General features: G+C 51.4%; 1 protein-coding gene across 3 annotated transcripts in view; it reads left to right on the top strand.

The window, feature by feature from the left end:
* Positions 1 to 22,164, top strand: part of ARHGEF7 (Rho guanine nucleotide exchange factor 7) — a 132,330-nt gene that overhangs the window by 62,306 nt on the left and 47,860 nt on the right. For all 3 annotated transcript variants that reach the window (XM_082602482.1, XM_082602480.1, XM_082602481.1), the window contains exons 4-6: positions 566 to 696; positions 6,354 to 6,555; positions 18,171 to 18,259. In XM_082602482.1, coding sequence (XP_082458608.1) covers positions 566 to 696; positions 6,354 to 6,555; positions 18,171 to 18,259 — 422 coding nt within the window. The remainder of the gene's footprint in view (positions 1 to 565; positions 697 to 6,353; positions 6,556 to 18,170; positions 18,260 to 22,164) is intronic.

Here is a 22,164-nt window from a genome sequence, read left to right on the forward strand (position 1 = left end):
GACCCTGCAGCGACTCCAGAGGGAGATCTGAGCCTTTAGTGCTGTGTGGCCTCTGGTCCTCTCACAGCCTGTGAGGTGAGTGAAGCGTGCCTGCCGTCGTGCCGAGGGCGTCATCCTCACAAGGGCCTTTCTGGACGGAGAGTGCCGGGGGTTCTGTTTGTCTCAGTAAGAGAGTCTTTTCCGTCTCTGGCACGATCACGCTTGCGGCTCGCTCACCGCGCAAAGGGTGATCCTGGAGGAGGGGGCGTGCGGGGGGGTCTGGGTGGCGCTCTGCCCAGGAGTCGAGTGTGAGAGGCTTCTTGTTTCCAGGTGAGGGGAAAGTCCTGAAAACAGTTACGGAACACGTCGTAAACTCGGAACTTAGCTAGAGAAGGACCGCTAAGTACTTACGTTCAGTGAATTCCCGGGAAGGTGCCTGGGGCGCGTGCGGTCGTTCGGTCCCGTGGCGGGGACACTGCTCCTGGTCTCCTGCGCGGGTGGCCCCCCGACCCTCGGAGCCCGGTGCGGGGTGTGGGCGCGGTGTCAGGGGACTCAGCTCGCTCTCTCCCCTGTGACGACCTTGCAGACATCGGCCTGGGAAGTGACTCCGTGTGTGCCCGGCCCTCCTCTCACCGGATCAAGTCTTTCGACTCCCTGGGACCCCAGCCTTCGCACGGTCGGACTTCAAAACTGTTCCAGGGCCAGTATCGGAGTTTGGTAAGTGTGAGAGTTGGTCCCTGAGAATGGGAGTGTGTTGGGGAGCCGGGTGTGCGCAGCGTGTCTGGGAGGACACACGGGCCTCCGGGGAGTTGCTCAGCCAGAGGGGGGTTTGCCTTTGCTGCCATGGCTCCTGTTCTAGGGTCTGGCGTTTGCCCATCACCAGATTATCCGCGTGTCGTGCTTCATGACAGCTTCTAAGAAATCTGTGTATTTGGGGCACTCTGTTTTAAGATATATATCTGTTTATCTGGAGGGATGTGAGCTTTAAAATGTTTTCCTGGTCACTTGCATCATATTTTCTTACCTACTCTGCACAAAGGTACAGAAGTTGGGGAATAAGAAATCCATACCTAGTACTTAGATGATGAAGAAATGGTTGGAAGCCGAAGAACCTAGAGGGTTTTTTTCTCTTTATGAAAGCATGACAGCGCCCTACTGAGTGAGGATGCAGCTTGTGAAGGAGGGGCTGCCTTATAACGGTGCTGGTGAGGTGGGGAAGCCACCTGAGATGAACAGTGCTCCTGGAAAGTGAGGAAAACCCATTTGTAAATCGTCAGGAGACAGGCTGCAAGCACAGGCGTGGAAATGAGGACCTGGGAAGGTGAAGGACAGGGCCGAGCAGAGGCCGTGGGGAGAGGCCGCCCCATCCACCAGCTGGGGCGCGTGTCCGCCTGCCGGACAGCCGAGCCCACTCTGGACCGGATGGCGGCCTGGTCCTCAGCTCGATCAGCCGGTGCTGTGACTTCGCTTCATGCGACACTTTAGTAAATTATTGTATGTTAGAGAATCAGTGATCTCGCCCTGTGAGTCGGAGGAGAACCGACCCTCCTGGAGTCTTCAGAGACCACTGCTCTCTACTTTACCGCAAGGGAGTATTGCCCAGTAAGCTGCTGTGGTCCTCGGAAACGGAAGCTAACCTCGTTGGAGCTGTGTGTTGTAGAGAGAAGTGACTTTGAGTTTGGTCATGAAGCAGCAGTACAAACGGAGAGCTGCAGAAGGGACATAATTCTTGTGTGTTCTGGAACTTTCTGAACTCGAACTAACTCTCCCTGCTGTGTGTCTGTGATGGTTCTTCCTCTCTGAGAAGTCCCATTGCCTTGTTTCAGGCCTTGTGAACCACACAACACACCTGGAGCGTTTCTTTTCTGTGCCAGCTCTGGCTGGTTCGGTGTCTCACCTGGACTGACTCGTGTGACCCTCACGGCCACCCCGTGAGGCTGGACAAACTTAGAGGGTCCCATTGCGAGCTCTGTGATCCAAAGCAAGGGAAGATGCCCAGACCACTTGAAAAATAGTTTCAGTTAGCTTTATGAAATACGCAAGGAAAATGCAAGAAAAATCAGCAAGCTTTGGACAAAGAAACATTTGCTGTCTGACCCATTCACTTGTGGCAGTTGTCGTCGGTTTTTTTGTTTGTTTTGTTTTTGAGTAAATGAGGACTGGATTACAAAGGAATAATTTTAGTAAAATAAAGTTAGATGTTCTGTTGTGATGAATGTTGCTGAGATCACGGTAGGTATAGCATTGGTGTTTCATTAGCGAGAGAAAGTTTAAGTTACACCGGAACTAAAAAGCCCCAGCTACCTTGCCTGTGCCGTGGACCCGGTGAGACTCCTCTTGACCTGCTAGGTAAGAATAACGATTTTGGACTTCCCTGGCGGCACAGTGGTTAGGAATCCGCCTGCCACTGCAGGGGACACGGGTTCGAGCCCTGGTCCGGGAAGATCCCACATGCCGCAGAGCAACTAAGCCCGTGCGCCACAACTACTGAGCCTGCACTCTAGAGCCCACGAGCCACAACTACTGAGCCTGCGAGCCACAACTACTGAAGCCCATGCGCCTAGAGCCCGTGCTCCACAGCAATAGAAGCCACTGCAATGAGAAGCCTGGGCACCACAACGAAGAGCAGCCCCCGCTTGCCGCAACTAGAGAAAGCCCGCGTGCAGCAACGAAGACCCAACGCGGCCAAGAATAAAATAAATAAATTTATTTTTTAAAAAAAAAGGGAATAACGATTTCTCCGCCCCTCGTTTCAGGGGAGCTTTTAGAACAGCGGAGGAAAAGAGCTGAAGCGGTAAGCTAGTGACTGAATACACCCTTTCCAGCCTCCCGGGGTGGCAGCAGCGGTGGTGGCAGCCCCCGTGCGGAGGGCTGGGCTGTCTGCCTGGTGCCTGGTCCTCACCCCGCCTGGGCCTGTGCCCGCTCACAGTGCTCCTAGAGCCCATCCTTGAGTGTAGGCCACGCTCCATGGCTGGGAACCTGTGGCGTCAGAAGTGAAGGGGTCCAGACTGGCCTCCTAGCCCTGTGCAGACGTCGCCCTGTCCTGTGCTTAGTGGAGTGTCCTTTTCTGAAGTGGGGAAGACGTCCCTGGTGTTTGCCTGGCCTGCAACTGTAGGGAGAGTGTAGGTCACCGCCTCGGCAGCATCCTGACGAGAGCCCCGCGTGCCACTTGCATGTCAGCCGGCGTGCGCCCAGCAGTGGGGGGGACAGACAGGCCGGCAGCAGGGCTCCCAGGGCAGTTTGACCTCCTTAGGGGCCTGCTCTGCGCCTGTGTTGGTTACGTGTCATGTTCCGTTATTGAAATTTGTCACCCGAATCGGCTCTGCAAAGCCGGGGAAGTCACAGAAAGGAGAAAGTCATGGAGATCAGAGTAGACGGCTGATGAGTGATGACAGTGGTCTGCAGAGAGAACCTGGCACGGTGTATGAGCGGGTCGTGTTTCTCTGACCAGAGCGAGGACAGCGTGTGCCGTGTCCGGCCCTCACCGCTCAGGTGCCCCTGCCACCCTGCGTTTGAGGGGACAGTGGTCATCCGGAGGGTTCCTGCCAAATGTGGATGAGAGATTGCTTTATCGAATAAGTATTAAATGTGAAGTATGCATTAAATGTTTAATTCATTAGATAAATGTTTAATGTATTAATTTGAATCATTAAACACGATTTACAGCAGTTAACGTATAAACACGTAAATAGATAAATACACGAACTATTTTAGGCGTTATATCAGCTCCTCTTCTCAAAGCTCTGCCTGAGCACTGTGTTTGTGCTTTATCTTCTTCATCTTGTTTAGTGATACATGAACCTTGTTGAAAGACTCAGGTAATTCTCCAAGACTCGCTATTAGGAAAACATCAGTAGAGACAACCACTTCCCATTTTTTCTGTTGGTTCTTTAGGCATTTGCCTGTGTCTCTCTAAATAAAATGCCTTATATAAAGGTTGGTTTTTGGTTTTTTTAAACTAACACAGTGTTGCCACTGTGGACGTCCCACAGTGGCAGGGGGCATCGGGGCTCTTCCACTTCCCCTGGGCCTTAGCTTCACGGGTGCTTCTGGGCCCCCCTTCCCCGTGGCTGAGTCCTGTAGTGGCTTCGTTGCGTGGGTGTTAGCGCAACAGCATCATGACCCGGACTCACAGCGGGGCCACCGTGTGCTGGGACTGTTCTTTCCTGACGACCTTCTGTCGACCTCTTTAGTTCTTTTCCTGACGACCTCTTTAGTTTTCTGTGCACCTTGTGCAGATTATAGTCTGGTCTCTTGCCTTTATTGAAAGAATCTCGTCTTTGCGCATTCAGACATGTTAGGGTTTTTTCAGTTTCCTCTTCCTGGGGGACGCTGGTGAAGTCTTCTGGCTGCTGGAGGGTCTCTTGGTTGCAGCCAGGATGTGCCAGCTGCCGCCTCTGTGCTTCCTTCATCACCTGCAGACTCCTTTGACCCGAGTCGACTTCCTCCATGTCTGTCTCTGTCTTCATTTTTCTCGTGGTTAATTCCCTGTTCTGGAGGAGTGCATCTTATGCTAACTTCTTGAGCAAGGGTGCAGGGGAGGTAAAGTTTTTCAGATCTTGCATATCCACAGATGTCTTTTTTATCCTAACACGAAAGTTTTTTTGTCTTTAGTTTTCTGAAGTTTAGTTACGGTGTGACTTGGTCCAGATTTCTTTAGGTGTTTCCTGTTTGGGGTTCACTCAGCTTCTTGACTCTGTGCGTTTGTGTCTTTTGTCACATTTGGGACATTTTTAGCCGTATTTCTTAGACTCCTTTTTCAACTCTGTCCTTTCTCCTCCAAGACTTCGATGGTTCCAATCTCAGATCTGTGTCATTTCCCCCAAGTCCCCGGGGCTCTCTTAATTTTTTTTCACTCTGTCAGTTTGAGTAGATTTTGTAAGTTCTGTTTCATTTCTGGGATTTTCTATTTTGTCTGTTTTGAGAGAGCTTCATCTTAGTGTTGGGATCCATGTCTTTTCTCAGTCAGGCTCCGATTTTCCTTGTTCTTGGAATAAGGGGTGTCTTCAGTTCTATCCTAGACACTTTGGAGAGTGTGTTGGAAGATGCTGGATCCTGCTGAGATCTTGCGTCTTAGGCTGCAGCCCTGGCTGATGGGGTTTTTTGTGGCAGTCCTGGCCGAGGGTGGTAGGCCGTGGTTCTGGGGACAGCTTGGTTTCCTTGCAGTGGTGTCGGGTCAGACTCATTGACCTGGTGTCACTGGGGTTTCTCTTGGACCCTTGACAGTGCTGCTGGAGGGGGGTCGGGGAGACGCTGGGCCTGGCTCCCCCCACGAGGCCGGGTGGAGGGCAGGGGACACCTGTGTGGGCAGATGGGGCTGCCTCCTGCCACCTGGGGGGACTGGATGCTGGACTCTCAGCCTCATCTTGGCTGATGTCACTGGTGCTGGCGGAGCTCTGGGGCTTGGTGGGCCACGGGACGTCCTGCCTGGTCTCCTTGGACACCCGGGTGCTGGCTGAGTGGCCCATGTGCTGTCCCTTTCCCGCCCCTTTGGCCAGGAGAGCAGACTCTGCTTGGGGATTTTTGTTTGTCGACTTCCGTTGGCAGTTCCAGGTTGCAAGCCTCTCCAGCACCCGGCCTGGGATAGATGGAGACAGAAAGACATTGTAGCCAGTCTGCCTTCCTCTGCCCACTTTTCAGAGATCTGCAGTGAGGCTTAACCTCTGAGAAGGATGCAAGTTAAAATGAGGTACCCTTTATTCCTGTCGGTTTGGCAGTATCCAGTGTTGGTGAGTGTTCGAAGCAGTCAGACGTCTTCGACGCTGCTGGCGGGAATGTCGCTTGGTGCTGGTCTGTGGGACCTTTTTGGAGGGCAACTTAGAAATGGGCGTTAGGATTTAAAATGTGTCATCCGTGTTCTCTGACCTGCATTTAACGTATCGGCTCATTTACGGGCGTGTGCAAAGACATGTGCAGACAGTTCTGATGCAGCCTTGTTTAGCAGTAGAAAACAACTAGACACGGTCTCAAGTCTAGTAGTGGAGACTTGGTTAAGTAACTAACGGCGCTGCCATACAGTGTAATATTAAGCAGTTAAGACTGAAGTAATTAAGGACTGCTGGGAAAATGATCACAGTGTATTAACTTGTTGCACACTGTAGAGAAGTGTGTAGTGGGTAAGTGTATGTGAAAGTGCGTCTCTGTTCATGTAGGCACCACGCTGGCAGGCATAAGACCTTTGCAGCCACTGAGGGTTTCCTCCGGGACGTGACCTGGGGCAGTGGACAGGGCCGTGGGGACTTCGGTGTGTCCAGCGTTCCTCTGCCGCGTGAACAGGGTGGCTATGCTCCGTCTGTCCAAGCGAAATCTGTTCATGTCATCACAATGTAGAACGTGTGTCCTTCATGACGTCTCCTCCCTTCTCCCCTTTTTAGGACATGACGGATAATAGCAACAATCAGCTGGTCGTAAGAGCCAAGTTTAACTTCCAGCAGACGAATGAAGACGAGCTGTCCTTTGCGAAAGGCGACGTCATCCACGTCACGCGGGTGGAGGAAGGGGGCTGGTGGGAGGGCACGCACAGCGGCCGGACCGGCTGGTTCCCCAGCAACTACGTGCGTGAGATCAAGCCCAGCGGTGAGTAGCCGGCGCAGGGAGCAGGAGGCGGGGCACGTGCCCCCCCTGTCCTGGGCGGGGCCAGTCTCCCGTGTCCTTTCTGCGAGGGGGAGTGGTGTTTGCCCCCGCGCTGGGGAAAGGGCTGCGCGGTCACAGGCTCACTCTTCATTCCGTTGCGACATCAGCACTTTAAGATAGAGACTTACTCTGTTATTTTCCATTTGTAAGGAGAAACATCTCAAATCTGTTGGTGTTTATTTTTGTGGTTACACTTTTACGTAAGGTAAAATTTATCGCCCTTTGTAGGGCTAGTGTCAGGACTGGGAGCTGGCTCTATCACGCAGGCTGTGTTGGGTTTCTTGCTGTGTTGAGTTCTTTGCTGTGGGTGCTTTTGCCCGTCATGTACAGTTAAGTAATTTCTGTCCTTTTCTTTGTGCTAATAATAGCGTTTTAAAATGCACTGCTTTCCTTAGGTTTTCTGCAATTGCTTAACATTACTGAATTTAAAAAATTACTCAGAGGCTTATCTTATTTTGAAAGGGAATAGTGGTACTGGCACTTTTTTCATTTCTGCCTAGATTCCCATCGTGGAATCGCAGGTTCTCTCTGCGGCCTGGGATCTGTGATTTATGTCACTCCGGTATGGGTGTGGGAGTTCTGGCGCACGGCCTCTGCGTGTGTGTGCGTGGTGCTGTCCTGCGTGGCGTCACGGGGGGGTACTGGCAGGCCTCCCGGGCACGTCTGCCCGGTAGTGCCTCGTTCCCTGAAGCAGCATTAATTTATGGACAGAGACTGCTGGTTGTATCAGTGCAGTCACGTAGTCCTTGCCTTCATGGGTTCCTGTGTGTATGTGTATATGTTTGTGTTCATGTGGAACTGGGGTGTGGGCGCTCTGATGAGTGAGGTTTCAGAACCAGCGTCTTGAAGGGAAGAGTGGGTGGCCGGAGACGCAGAGGCGGGGAGAGATTTGCAAGCCGAGTCTGCTGGGACTTGACTTGCGTGTCGTCCGTTGACTGGAAAGGCCTTGCTGTGTGCTGCGCTGTTCCGGTTCTGCCTGGGGAGAGTGGTGCTGGTCCGCGGTGCAGGCAGGGCCGCGTGGAAGGAGTGTGATGGGAGCGGCTCCGCGCGGGGAGGAGCCCCGGGGCCCGCGGGCGGCTCAGGTTAGGCTGCGGGGACGGCGCTCCCTCGTGGGGTCAGCAGGGCTCGCTCGTTCGGGCTGGTCCAGCCAGTGCTGCGGGCCTCGGGGAGCGGTCATTGCTGCTGTTTGGTTTTTTGCGGTGGCAGGAAGAAAAGCTGTCTAAAAGTGCACGGGACAGTCTTGATAAAACAAGTATTTTCCTAGCAGTGACGTCAAACCATAAGTCTTTTAACAAGGCAGCCTGCAGCCCTGATTGGTACAGGTTTCTGGTGTTGGATTTTGGGAGGGAATAACACGTGCTTCTTCTGCCTTTTTTAGATTGTAGTCAAATTTACCATAATGTAAAATTGACCATTTTAACCGTTTAAAAAAGATTTTTCTGTGTACAGTGTAGCGGCACTAAGTACGTCCACGTTGCTGTGCAGCCGTCACCACCGTCCGTCTCAGAGCTTTTCCATCTTCCCAGCTGCTCAACCCACTAAACAATTCCTGTCTCTCCTGAGCCCCTGGCATCCCCATGCGACTTTTTGTCTTGACTGACGTTTGACTCCTAAGAGCCTCATATTAGGGGAATCATACAAAATTTGTCCTTTTGTGTCTGGCCTATTTCACTCAGCATGTCTTCTGGGTTCACCTGTGTTGTAGTGTGTGTGTCAGAATGTCACTCCTTTTTAAGGCTGAATAATATGCCCTTGTATGGTTTTGCCACTGATAAACCCTCACACGTCTGTGTTTCTCCTTTGTTCGCACACTGCCGCCACACTTGGAGCACTTCTTATACCAGTGTGTGGGCTTTCCACACGTCAGACCACTGGATCACACCCGCTGGGTGTCCTGCAGTTCAGTTCAGTTCTGATAACCATCTGCCTGGGGTTAGTGTCACAGAGGTTGATGACTCAGGCCCACAAGACTGACCCCACTTCATACGCCACAAGCCCCAGGTTGTCACCTGGGCTTCTGACCAACTGGCTGTAAATCGGGGTTCCTGTGACCCTCTCCTAGAGTTCGATAGTTTGCTGGACGGGCTCACAGAACTGGGGGGAGCACTCCTCAGGTTTACTGGTTTATCCCGTAGGAAAGGATATGGTTCAGGACACAGATGAACAGCCGGATGAAGAGGCGCAGGGGCCGAGGCCCAGAAGGGTCCCACGCGCAGGAGATTCTGTCCCCGTGGAGTTGGGGTGCCACCTTCCTGGCACGTAGGTGTGTTCCCCAACCTGGAAGCTCTCTGAACCCCACGCTGTTGGGATTTTACGGAGGTTTCATCACAGAGGCCTGAGTGACGGTTGACTCAATCTCCAGCCCTCTTTCCTTCCCGAGAATGGCGTGGGGCTGGAAGCTCCGAGCTTCTAATCACGGCTCGGTCTTTGTGGTGACCAGGAGCCATCCAGAAGCCCACCCGGAGTCGCCTCATGAGAACAAGGGACGCTCCTATCACCCAGGAAACTCCAGGGGGTTTAGGGACTGTGTGTCAGGAACAGGGTCAGAGACCTAGTGTTAGAACAGAAGATGCTCCCGGTGGCCTTGTCAGGACGTTCCGAGGGCTTCAGGAGCCTCGTGCCGGGAACCGGGGGCTGAGACCAGTACATATGTATGTGTACGTGTTTTATTTCACACCCGAATTTTGTTTATCCATTCTTCTGTTCCTAGACTTGGGGCTGTTTCTAGCTTTTGGCTCTTGTGAATAATGTTGCCGTGAACATGGGTGTACAGATGTCTGTCCTGAGTCCTTTCAGTTCTCCTGGGTATATTCCTAGGAGTGGAACTGCCGGCTCATACAGTGACTGTGTTCACTGTTTGAGGAACGGCTGTGCTGCTTCCACAGCAGCTGCACCATTTCACATTCCCCTCAGCAATGCACAGGGGTTCCTATTTCTCCACATCGTTGCTGACACTTGTTGTTTTCTGTTTTGTTTTGTTTTTGATAATAGCCATCCTAATGGGTGTCAAGTGGTATCTCATTGTTGCTCTTTTGCTATAGTTGATATTGTTCTATTGTTGATAATAAAAGCAGTATATTTTCATTATCATAATAATACAGCTAAGCAATACTAACCACGCTTTTACGTTCTGGTTCCTGTAGAAAGTGCTTTTTATCTGTGACTTCCGTCCTCACCACAGCTCCAGAGGATAAGTACTATTGGCATATTCAGGGCACAGGGTACACATAATACCCTCCTTTTAATGTGTCCATGTGTAGAACCAGCTGAGAGCCCGGCACCACTGTCAGGCTGATTGGGAAGTGTTGCCTTGGCTTTACGGACATGGCTGCTGGAAAATGTGGCTTAGTCTGCAGCTTGGTTGGATTTGCCCGTCTTCACCAGTCAGTCCTGGGGCAGCGGGGCAGCCCCAGTGCCGGCCCTAGAGCCTGAGGGCTGGGGCAGGCCGAGTATTTGTTCTTCTTCGAGGGATGAGAGAGAGCAGCACTGGACCCTTTCCAGGAGGGTGCTGGGTCACGGACGGAGGGTGAGGGTGACGTGGTCTTCCTCTTTACCAGTGAGATCCAAGGGGTCACAGAGCTGGTGGTGGGCACGTCCTCAGGGGTCACAGAGCTGGTGGTGGGCACGTCCTCAGGGGGTCACAGAGCTGGTGGTGGGCACGTCCTCAAGGGGTCACAGAGCTGGTGGTGGGCACGTCCTCAGGGGTCACAGAGCTGGTGGTGGGGCAAGCCATAAAGAGTGGAACTTGCTGATTGTGCAGACGTCTGTTGAATCTGGGCTTCTTGAATTTTGCTGTGCACAACTCATTTAAATGGGAATTCTGGTCTGATATTGAGTCACCATAGTAAGAGTGCAAATGAGTGCAAATGAATTTTTCCTTTTCAGGTATTTCTCCAAAGTTAACCTTTGAAAATTACACTGAAAAGATAGTCCCAGAGGGTTGTTTTCAGGTGGATGAGAGTATGGTCAGTGTCGCCTGTTGTTTTCAGGTGGCTGTGTGAGTGTGGTCAGTGTCCTCTGTGGTGGCGGGTTGCTCACAGCTGTTGGCCTCTGAGCGTCTAGCAGCCTGGCACGAGTGTTCGGCTCTCAGCCCCACGTTTGGAGGGGGGTTTTGGGGCTGAGAGCCGGGGGTGGCGACGGGGGCAGATGTGGCTCTAAGAAGAACCAGCCATTGCATGTTTATGAGTGTTTACCTGCTTCAGGAGTGACTGCATCACTTTGATCTGCCTAAAATTCCTATTTCTGTGTCTTAATCCTGTGTTTCCGTGTGTGCGTATGTGTGTGTGTGTGTGAGAGAGAGAGAGAGGGAGAGAGACCCCTGTTCATCGTATGTGTGTAACTGCATTGTTGTCCAAGGGCTGTTTGCAGGGGTCACATGGAATCCCTCGTTTTTTCATACCAAACTGAGACCCAAGTAACTTTGAAAACTTTCCTTTTTTGTCTTGTTTCTTTTTTAAAATATAGGGAATAACATATTTGCTTAAATTGGTGATCTGTTATGCTAAGTATTCTTTATTTGACTGTTGAACCAAAGGAATAACCTCTTTTGGTAAGTTTCTATCCCGGGTGTCCCTCAGGTTACTTCAGTATATTCTAAGGAAAGCTGTCCCCGTCTGATTTTAGACGTGGGCATTTGAGAAGGAAAGATGTGAAACCATGTTTTTACCGTGTCACTCTGTAACAGTTGAGAGTGAAACTCTAGGATCACAATAACATTTCTGTATTGCATTTTTTTTTAGTAATTAATGTGGCTTTTTGATTTTGGAATAGGTTTCCTTTTTGAAAGACCAAGTTTAGCATAAGTGTTGTAATTCACAGTGTCATTAATGCTTAATTTTCTGTAAAGAAAATGTGCCAGGTCCCAACATACAGACTCCTCTAACTGGCCATCATGTCAGGGTCATTTCCTTACCAAAGACAAACACCGACTTCCTTTAAACAGTGAGTTTCTCTTCTGCGTTAAATTTTGATTTGATTTACTGATATTTTTATCGACTAAACAAAGCTGAGATTCCTTCTGCGTGATGTCCGCTGGGCTGCGTGTCTCCGGGTGAGTTCTCCAGTGTCCAGCTTCTGTCCCGCTTCTCGGGCGGGGCGTGTGCGGGGCCGCGGTCGCCTGCCCCCTTGTGGCCGGAGGTGGCAGTGCTCTGGTCAGGCTTCACCCCGTTTGTGTCTTTGGCCTGTGTGTGGTTTCTTGTTTGAAATGCTCCCTCCTTGAAGACAGATCTCTTCCAAGAGTCTGCCTGAGGATATTTCACATTTTGCTGCAAAAGCACTGGATATTCTTCCTGAATATGTGAAACTCGTTTTATTCACACAGATGTATATGTGTATTTTACACACGCACGCAGTAGTCTCTTAAATTCGAGGGAGATGGAAGGAAAGCACCCAGGAGGCCGGTTCTGTAGGGAGCGGCGCCGGGGCTGCCCTCCTTCAGGGAACGCGGAGGCGCTGGGTCTCCCGTGGGCTAGAACGTGAGCACCGCTGTGGCTGGGCTGCTGCTGGGGGCACCCGTGGGCTCGGGATGCTCACAAGTCCCGGTTCATGTGTGCACCTCGTGCACCAGGTTTCTTTTAAGTGGTTATTTCTGATGCTCTGAGTTTACTTTCTCCCATTTCTCATCGGTGAACAGTGAAGGCACTTCTTGTAAATGTTCCTTTAGGATCGGGTGGGCTTGGGCCGCTGAGTCATGAGCCATGCTTGGCAATGATGTGGGAACTTAAATGACTCTCACTTGCTACTCTCACTTGCAGTGTGATGTTTAATGAGCATTCACACTGCCATTTCCTAGGTTTCTCATTTTCCAGTATTTTCTGTTTATTTTTGGCATACTAAAGTGACGTGTAATGCAAGCTGGATTTTGGACGCAGTTATTACTCTGGCTGTGAAAGAACAGTGTTTGATAGAAATATAACCTGTGCAGGGAGAGGGACAGGGTGACACAGAGCCTTGTTTCATCAGTGTGGCAGGGAAAAGCCTCCGCCCTCACCCCCTTCTTTGGCATGGAATGGGTTTGGGGGTGTGCGTGTGCATGCACACATGTGCCTGGGTGCGCGTGATGCTCCGTTTCTGAAGGCACCCGGGATGGGGCTGTGCCTCTCCATGCTCTCTCTTCCTGATGCACATTTTTTGGGTGGGGAGAGTATAACATGTAAGCCTGGCCCCTCGGGGGCTTGTGGGGAACCTCACATATGTACAGAGCGGCCTGCGGTTAGGTGGTTGGTAATTAGTTCTGGAATGTGGAAGTGAGTGTCCCTCTAGAGTAACATAAGAAACGCACGCTCACACGGACACTGATGTTACTGGGCGCTGTAGGGCATCTTCTGTGAGCGTGGCCGCGTCCCAGTGGCCGTGATGAACACCCCCTGGTTCAAGGACACGCCCATGGGTCAGCTGTCCTGTAGCAGTTTGGGGTCAGGGTCCGTGGTCTTCAGTAATAGAGATGCTCTTTTTTAAAGAAGTTTCATTTGTGAAATATGATGTTAAAAATAATCAGGCACGTGCAAACAGAGCACGTGGGGCAGGAGAGCCGACGTGGTGACGAGCAGAGGTCGCTTGCTCCCCCCTTCCCACCTCCCGGACTCGCCCCTGGGCGACCCCAGCCCCTGCCACGGGCTGCCTTCTCTGCGCAGCCCCTTCCTGTGTGGGGACTTCTCTGCCTTTTTGTGTCCTGCAGCCGTTCCCTCTGACTTCTTGTCCTCCCTGGCCCTCTCCTGGTGGTTCCCTTTTTCAGGGATGCTAACATATCCTTTATTTCATGTCCATGGACATTGACAGGCATCTCTTGGTGCCCCACTTTGTAACACGAGGACTTACCCTTGACCTTTTCCACCTTTGCATTCTGTTTTTCATTCTCCAAGGTTGTTAACGATTGCACTCGGTTCTGAAATCACAGCCAACGTCCATTCAACAGATATTTACTTGAGTGGCCACTGTTGTGGGAACTGGGGGAAAAACAGTGAAAAAACAACAAAATGTCTACCCATAAATCAAGAAGCCTACCTGAGGTCCCCTGAATAGAAAATTGGGTAGCATGGGTGCTGGGGAAGGGGACGGTGCCCTGTGCTCCCTGCTGGCGTTAAGTAGAGAGAGGAGGGGCTTTGAGAGGCTAAAGAAGGCTTAGGGTACAGCAGCCCCCATGCACGGTGTCGGTCTTATTTTTTTCCTAATTCAGATAAGCCAACGACAAAAGTCATGTTGTGACCGACCGGGAAATCTGAATATGGACTTGCATCAGATAATATTAATGAGTTACCACGAATTTGTCAGGTGGTAAGTGCCTGATGTTAGGATTTTAATTAAAGAGGAGATCCCTCCAACTAGGGTGGACGCAGAAGCGTTGATGGGCTTTGCTGTGAGGCTCCCAGGAGGGAAGGGGGTGTGAGAGCAACCAGGGGCTGGTACCTGTGCCGGCTCCGCAGGGGCACACGTGTGTGGGGTTCTCCCCACTCCTGTGCACACTTGGAGATTTCTGTAACAGAGGCTCAGACCGAGGTTCAGGAGAGTCCACAAGGACAGATTATCGCTAACTGAACCAGGAAGACGCTCAGCAGTTGAAAGCCAAGAGGAAGGAGTACAGGGTTGAGGAAACTGGCAGCACAGAAGCCAGTGACCGTGGGGCTTAACCCCTGGGGAGCGAGTGCCTGGCCGGGGGTGGGAGAATGGTTTCTGGGCCGGGTGACAAACAGTGGGGACTCAGAAGCGCGAGCCAGAGTTGGAGTTGTCCTCAGGGCTGAGCGTCGCCCATGGGGTCAGTGCGCACAGCCTGACGGGAGGGCCGCCACCAGCGCAGAAAGCAGGGCTGTGAAACCTTCGGACAGGAGGCAGAGGGAAATGAGGCAGCCCTTACTCTTCCAGAAAGAGGCGGAAGAAAAGCCCACGAGAGCTGGGTCCTGAGGTGGCCGGGGTTTGACTGCCTTTGCCTCTGGAAGCATCGCCAGCGCCGGGGCCGCGCCCCGGGGGTGGAGGGGTGACTGCGTAGGGCTGCCGTGCTGCCCTGGCCCAGGACGCGAGAACTTGCCGTTTCTGGAAAGTAACGCTGCCTGCTCATTTGCTCTGTTGTCTCCTGAATATCTGGTTAGATTTTACCCTCCGTGGCTTTTAATCCGCCTTTCATACTTCCGTTTCTTTGCTTCACTGGACCACACTCACCTGGAGTCCGTTCCTCAGATCTTTCCCTTCCCAGTTCCCTCCTCACTGCCCTCTTTACCTGTCCATCAAGATTTTTGTTTTAGTGACCATCGTATTCATTTCTAGAAGTTGTTTCATTCTTTTCCGGATGTTCTTCATTTTCATGATGCCTTTTTTTTTTTTTTTTTTTTTTTGCTGTACGCGGGCCTCTCACTGCTGTGGCCTCTCCCGTTGCGGAGCACAGGCTCCGGACACACAGGCTCCGCGGCCATGGCTCACGGGCCCAGCCGCTCCGCGGCATGTGGGATCTTCCGGGATCGGGGCACGAACCCGTGTCCCCTGCATCGGCAGGCGGACTCTCAACCACTGCGCCACCAGGGAAGCCCCATGATGCCTTTTTAATTCATTATGGTCCCAATTTCTTTCCAGGCATTTTAAGCACATTTGCTGCACAGCCTCCTAGATTATCCTGTTAATTTCTGCATCTCGGGGACTGGTTCCCTCGTATGTTTTCTGTTTACACTCTCTTGGTGGTTCATTCTTCATGAGCTTGTGCTTTATTTTATGGATTGCTCTTTGATGGATGGTTGTTCATTGGGTCCCTCTGTACCCTGGGTTGCAGAAGTACCTACAGAGACGGCTGACGCTGGCTTCCTCAGGGCTCCCAGAGAGCTTTCTTGCCCTTGGCAAATCCTGGTGGTCCTGCAGGAGATGGTGTGGCCTTGGATTGCACGCCTGGCGGGGTCAGGCTTGGTTTGGTTTCTCACAGGCTGTCCCCCATCCCTGAGTGGCCAGCACACTTCCTAGCTGCTCCTCTGGCCGGCGGACAGAAGTCTCTAGGCTTTCTTTTGTTAGCCGTGCGGGTCACCAGAGCTCCACCCGGTGGGACGGGCCGTCCTGTAGCAGCGCTGGCGGCAGCCCACCCCCGGGGCAACCCCCACCACTGCCCGTGCTTTGTGGCCTCCTTTACTTCTGGCACCTGGTGGGGGTGGTCCCCATCCCCCTCTTCTTTTAGCACATCTGTGTTTAGCTTCTGTTGTTATCGGCGTTTTTTAACATTTATTGCGAGAAAGGGGGACACGTGCTGCATCCGTCGGCCCTGGAAGGTGGCGCTGTGCTGTCTTCCTGGCTCCCCCACCTCGTCCCAGCGAGTGGAATCTATTTTAGCCGTTGGATGGGCCAGAACAATGTCTTGTTTTTCTTAGGATACTGGGAAGGCTGAGTATTTTCTAATATGTTTCCTGTGCATTTTCCTCTGTTACGCGTGGCCATGACTCGGCCTCTTATGTTGCACTGACACTTCAAAGTTTTCTCTGGTGGAGGCGCTAGAGGCCACCCGAGGCTCGCAGGGGTCCTGCGCTTCTGCTCGCCCTGCCACCACGGACGACTGTCCCTGGAGCCTGGGCCTGGAGCGTTGGCCAGCGCTGCCCTCCCGGGTCTCCCGCAGGTGGCATGCAGGTGGCACGGCGGCCGTTGCACCTTCTGCAGAGGGCGTGTTGGAGGCTCCTTTGAGTGACAGCTCATTGAGCCTCTGGACCCAAGGCTTTGGGCGTGTGTTCATGACGCCTCCCAGCCCAGAAGTTTCCGTTTAGCGACCAGTACATTGTGTGCTTTCTTTTTCTGAGGGAGAAAAGACAACCTCTTTGGACTTAAACCTTGATTTCTCTGGGTCTCTTCTGCCTGTCCCTTATTTTTACAGAATGTTAGTAGATTGAAGCTTGCTTCTGAAAAAGCTTCTTCCTTGTAGTTCTCATAGTAAATCGACTGAATTTTATTAGCCGTGATGTTGTGAGGTACGTCTTAAGTTTAAGTAAAATGAGGCAGTTGGCAAGTTATTCACTTTTAAAAAATTTCAAGTAGATGCAAGTCATTCTTACGAACTAACCTTGCTTTGCGCCCGTGTTGCTGTGCGCCTTCCTCCATGTGCTGTTTATGACCCCTGGGGCGGTAATTTAGGCTTCAGCCGCCTCCCTTTGCTGTTGTTGCATACGCTTCCCCCAAATTGCAGATTTTAAAGATGAAAAGGCATTTTTTTCTTCGGATGGAAACGTCGTAGTTTTTTCTTCCGCAGTTAAATGCTTAGCTGCAGATACAAGATTGGGAAGCAAAGTGTATTAGCTAGACTAGATTGGTTTTCCTCCTTGTATTTCCATGGTTTAGAAGTAGTTTATTTTCTGTGGAGTTCTGCTTCCATCCCATGGGCAGAGAGAATTCTTTCAACTAGGAATAACACCTTCTGTTTTGTTTGTTATTTTCAGCTGTTTGGAAAGCCCTTACAGTGAGGCATTGAGAGAAGATTTAGGTAAACAGCTCCATAGGAGGAGGGGGACCCACAGCTAAAGACAGTGCGCTTTGCTTTGGGCATTTTGGGGGTTTCTGTTGCTGAGAAGATAATGGAGATATTGAGCAGTTGGAATTAGGGACCCGGAGCTCAGGAGTGTTTGGGGTGAGAGGGAAATGCTGCCTAAAGAGAGAGATTCTGAACAGGTGTGCTCAGCATCCTTTTACCTAACACGCCGGAGGGGCCCCGGCAGCCATGTGTACAGCCAGACCCTGCAGAGGAGGTGAGGGAGGAAGGGGGTTGAACAGACCGAGGCCCCCAGGCAGTGCTCATCACAGTTTCTCCTTTCTTCCCCACCAGCCCCACTCTGATGTCCAGCCTCAGTGGCCTTGGAGAACCAGTGATAGACGCACCCCATAGAACCTCAGTGACAGACGGACGGACGGACAGACACACACACACACACACACACACACAGAGTGCCAAGGAGTCAGTTGGCAAGCGCTTCTTCAGTACCTATTCTGAATAAATCTCTCTTGAATGGAGTTGGATGAAAGCCATGTAACATTCAGTACTTGAATCCTTGCAGTCATCGTCACCGCTTTCCTTGTCGTCCCTGGTGTGGAGGCTCCGAAGGCAGTGTGGTTTTCTCTTGTTGCCCTGCGTGGGTGGCTTTCCTTCTTTGTCTGTGGCCCTTGTTTAGAGGGACGTCTGCGTCCTGAGGGACCTGGATACCTCCAAATACAGTCCAGCCTGTGGGTCTTGATGTCTTAATATTGTTACGCGTCTGCCAACGTTGTCTCTGATGCTGTGGGCCTAGTAATTCACCCGTACTGCACACCTGAGCTGCATGTGTAGCTTATAGATTAGTTCTTTTTTGTTTGTTGACAGCAATGGTGCATAATCTGTCAGATTTTCAGCCTGGGCTGGGAGGACGGGCTGGAGGCACGGGTGTGGAGGCCTCTGAGCTCAGGGAGCCGACCGTGCGGCGGAGGTGGGGCTGGGGGCCTGCTGGCTGCACAGGCTTCTGTCCCGCCGCCCGTTGGGCTGGGGTTCAGTTGGGCCCGGAAGCTGGGGCCGTGCGGGGCTGCCGCGTGTGGTCCTCTCTAGGGTGGAGCCGTAAACCTGCCCTACGTCTTTATTTCAGAAAAGCCCGTGTCACCCAAGTCTGGAGCCTTGAAGAGCCCTCCCAAAGGATTTGATACGACTGCCATTAACAAAAGCTATTATAATGTGGTGAGTAATCGCAAAACATTTTTGAAGAATAACTTGTTTTTTTGAATGTCTCTAAAACTGAGCAGTGTAGAATGTGGGTAAACTGCCTAGAGAGGGTGGAAGGATATAGAAATCACGTGTCGTCCGCCACACAGATGCTACCACCGTTAATGTTCTGCTCCGTTTCCTTCTGACCTCTGTGTATTTCTTTAATATTCTTATACTTTTGTATTAATGTGTGGAATAGTACCCTGTTCTTATTGCATAACTGGCTATTGTGATTATTTCCCCAGACGGTTACAGATCTTCAACAATGGGGTTTTAAAAAGGTGCATAATGTGATTTACAGGTTTTATGTGCATCAAATGCCATTATACTTACATTTGGAGTAGATCGTCAGTTTTCCAGATCAATACAGTTTCTAGTTTATTTTATATGTTAACGTAGTCTTTCCTGGGATTGATATGTTTATATATATCAAATAGCATGAAATTAGAGGAGAGTGTCTAGACGTTGTACATAGTGAAGACAAGGGTTTCAGAATCCTAAAATTTGCTGCATTTTGAAACTTGAGCAGTTTGTGAGCTTAAAAAGTACCTGTGACATTAAATCTAATACCTAATCCAAACCTCCTTTTTCCTGAACCGTTCCATCTGCTGGAAATGGGAAATGATAGTCTCGATTTGGGTAAATTTTACATTGCCGGTGTATATCTACCTGGTGTGATAAGCCAGCAAGGTGAACTTTCTAAACACTGCTATGTTTTGAATTCTGTGGGCAGTGTGCACTTGTTTAGTTCTTTCTTTCCCCACTCCCAATCTTTTTTATTTTCTTGATCGGGGCTATAAATCTGAGTCACGAGACCTTTGAGGATTTGAAGTAAAATAGCAGCCGCTGAGTGTTTCCTGGCAGCAGCCCTTTCACCGTGAGCGTTTCATCTCCGGTGCTTTTATGAGGAGATGGTGGAGAGTCGTGCAAACCTGAACCAGTGACCTGGGGCTGCGCGCTCAGCTCTCTCCGACGCGTTTGCCCCCAAACCTTGCAGCGCAAGTTGGCCTTGGGGACCCTCGTTCATTTCTTAAGGATTTGTCAGGGGTCGCTCTGCCAGGCCCTGCTAAAGGCGTTGCTGACGCAGCGGGGAAGAGAACGGCAGGAGCCCCTCCCCGTCGGTGTTTCCTCTCACCTCCTGCCCCCGATACGTGGCTTCCTCTTTGCAGGACTTCACTTCTGTACCTCTTCTGCTGCCCGGTCTCTGTGCGCCAGGCCGCTGAGCGCACCCCTGGTGGCCCGTGGCCTCCCCTCTCCTCGTGCTGGTCACCTCCTTCCCTTGAATCTCTCCACCGTCTCGCTGGTCTGTCCCCGTTCTCGTTAGCGCTCTTCACCGGCCTCACCTGGACTCCGACCCCCGCTGGCAGAGCCCACCTGCGTCCCGAGGGCTCAGGGCACCTGCCTTGCCTGGCCGAGCTCGGCTCTCCAAACCTTCCTCATTCGACTCTTTGTCTGTTCGGGGTTTGTTCCTGGGACGTGGCTCTGCCCACATACCTGCTCTTTAGTCCGTGGAATGTGTTACGTGTGGTGTCCTGTGCTGCTTCAGGGTTTGTTAGGAGGAAATCGTTCAGCTTACGGAGCTGCCTTTTCTTCGTGCGTCCTTATGTGAGACGTGGCTTTCTTTTCCGGGGGAGGCTGCAGCGAGCCGCGCACTCTTAGTCCACAGTGACGTTCCAGAGAGGGAGGTCCTCATCTTGCACTCGTGTCTGTCCAGATAATTGTATCAGAGGAAAACGGTCGGTGCCGTGCGAACTGGTGCCAGCGGCACTGCGCTGGCTTCCGGGAACGCTGCTTCCACCGGGTGTTTTGTAAAACTAGGCAGCCGTGCTTTTCTGGAAACCCTGGTGGGTTGTTTCCTTCGGCATCGTGTATCCAGACTGAAACGTAACCAGTGCTGTTTTAGATTTCCTTCTTTAACTGCGCTCATACAGGGAGAAGAGCCCTTGTGTCACACGTGCTGTTGTCTTTGAGTCAGCCAACTCTTTCATTCTGGATGATGGGGAAACGCCTCGGCTTCAGAATCACATCCAAACGGTTGTTTACATAAAGCTATATGAGTGAACGGCGCATGTTAAAATTGCGGTCGTGACGGACATCGACATATAGAGCTCGCGGGAATCATCTTTCGGCATTTAGCACTCTCACTTTGCAGTGAACAGGACTGGTTAGTGACGAAGCCAGGAGTCAGTGTCAGCTCTCCTGAATTCCATATTTATAAATTATACAGAAAAGTAAAACGTGGGACACAGTATGACACGCAGAACAAATAGAACAGATAATGTGTTAAACTTTTCACACTTCCTTGTGTAGTTTTGTTCTCACAGAAAACTGCAGAAGTCCAGATATTTTTAACCCACTGAGAGATAAGAACGCTCTCTAGGAGGTGAGACCAGTGTGGGCTGATGATCTGTGAAGGATTTAGGTCTCCACTTGGGGTCAGTGAGGAGCACAGGAGAGCATTCCAGGTGGAGACACAAACACGCGGAGGTCAGGAGGCTGCGAGGAAGCTCCGCCGTCATGTGATGGTCAAGACTGGGGAGGCATGGACATATATACACTACCAAACGTAAGGTAGATAGATAGTGGGAAGCAGCCGCAGAGCACAGGGAGATCAGCTCGGTGCTTTGTGACCGCCTGGAGGGGTGGGATGGGGAGGGTGGGAGGGAGGGAGATGCATGAGGGAAGGGATGTGGGAACAGATGTATATGTATGACTGATTCACTTTGTTATAAAGCAGAAACTAAAAAAAAAAAAAAAAAAAAAAAAAGACTGGGGAGCAGGAAGTGGCTCCTGGTAACTTATGGCTGTCCTGACGGGCCCTCCGTCACCTCTCTCTCCTCCCCTTCCGGGACGCCCCCCCCCGCCACCCACACCCCGTGCACGTGTTGGCAGACACACTGGCCTTCTGCAGGTCTCTGAGGTGCTGTTCATTTTTCTTCATTCTTCCCTTCTGTTCTAGGGAGTTTTTTGTGTTTGCTAATTACTGCTTTTGCTAGCTCAGATCTGATCCTGAGCCCCTACCTTTCAATTCGTAATTTCCATTTGACTATTTTTATAGTTCAATACAGACTGTATTTGAGTCATTGTTCTCATACTGTAAAAAAATTCTTTAAGCATAGTTTTCTTTAGTTCTTTGGACACTTTGTTAAACAGGACTTTTATTATTTTAGGGCACTTTTAAATTGACGGTAGACTTGAGAGGGAGCTAGACTACCCACGTGCCCTCTTCCTCCCACCCCGCCACACGCACACACGCACACACGCACACACACACACGCACACGCACAGCCTGCCTCATTACCAGCGTCACTCACCAGATGGGACATTGTTCGCCGAGGATGGACGTGCACTGACACACACGCTCATCCGGACTCCCCAGTTTACTGTAACGTTCACTCTCTGTGCCTGCGTGTATTCATCATTATAATGCCGAGTGTGTCACTGCCCTAAAAATCCTCTGTGCTTTGCAGCTTCTTTCCTCCCCACCCTAACCCCTACCCCTGGCAACCACCGATCTTCTTCCTGCCTTATAGTTGGAATCACCCAGATTGTCGACTTGTCTCTGATATTTACTTTGGGCACCTGGTTGAGCGGGCGGGGGTCCCCCGTGACTGTGTCCCCCCAGGGTTTATAACTCAGGCTGGTCTGCACTGAGCCTCTAGCGTGTCGTCAACTACAGCCCAGGTCTTCCCACCCCAGCGTCTCTGCTCCAGGCAGTGCGACATCTCGGGGGCAGTAGCCTTGTGTCCCCTCCCCTTACGGACTCGAGAAGAGTTGTCGATTTTCAGTCTGTTCAGCTTTTTACTTGTTGTTAGTGTGGAGGGACGGCTTCCACGTTCCTCACGTGCAGACCAGGAGCTGTTTCTCAAAAGTAATAT

This window comes from Mesoplodon mirus (genome assembly GCF_964341445.2).
Source record: "Mesoplodon mirus genome assembly, chromosome: 17".
Taxonomy (NCBI): Eukaryota; Metazoa; Chordata; class Mammalia; order Artiodactyla; family Ziphiidae; genus Mesoplodon; species Mesoplodon mirus.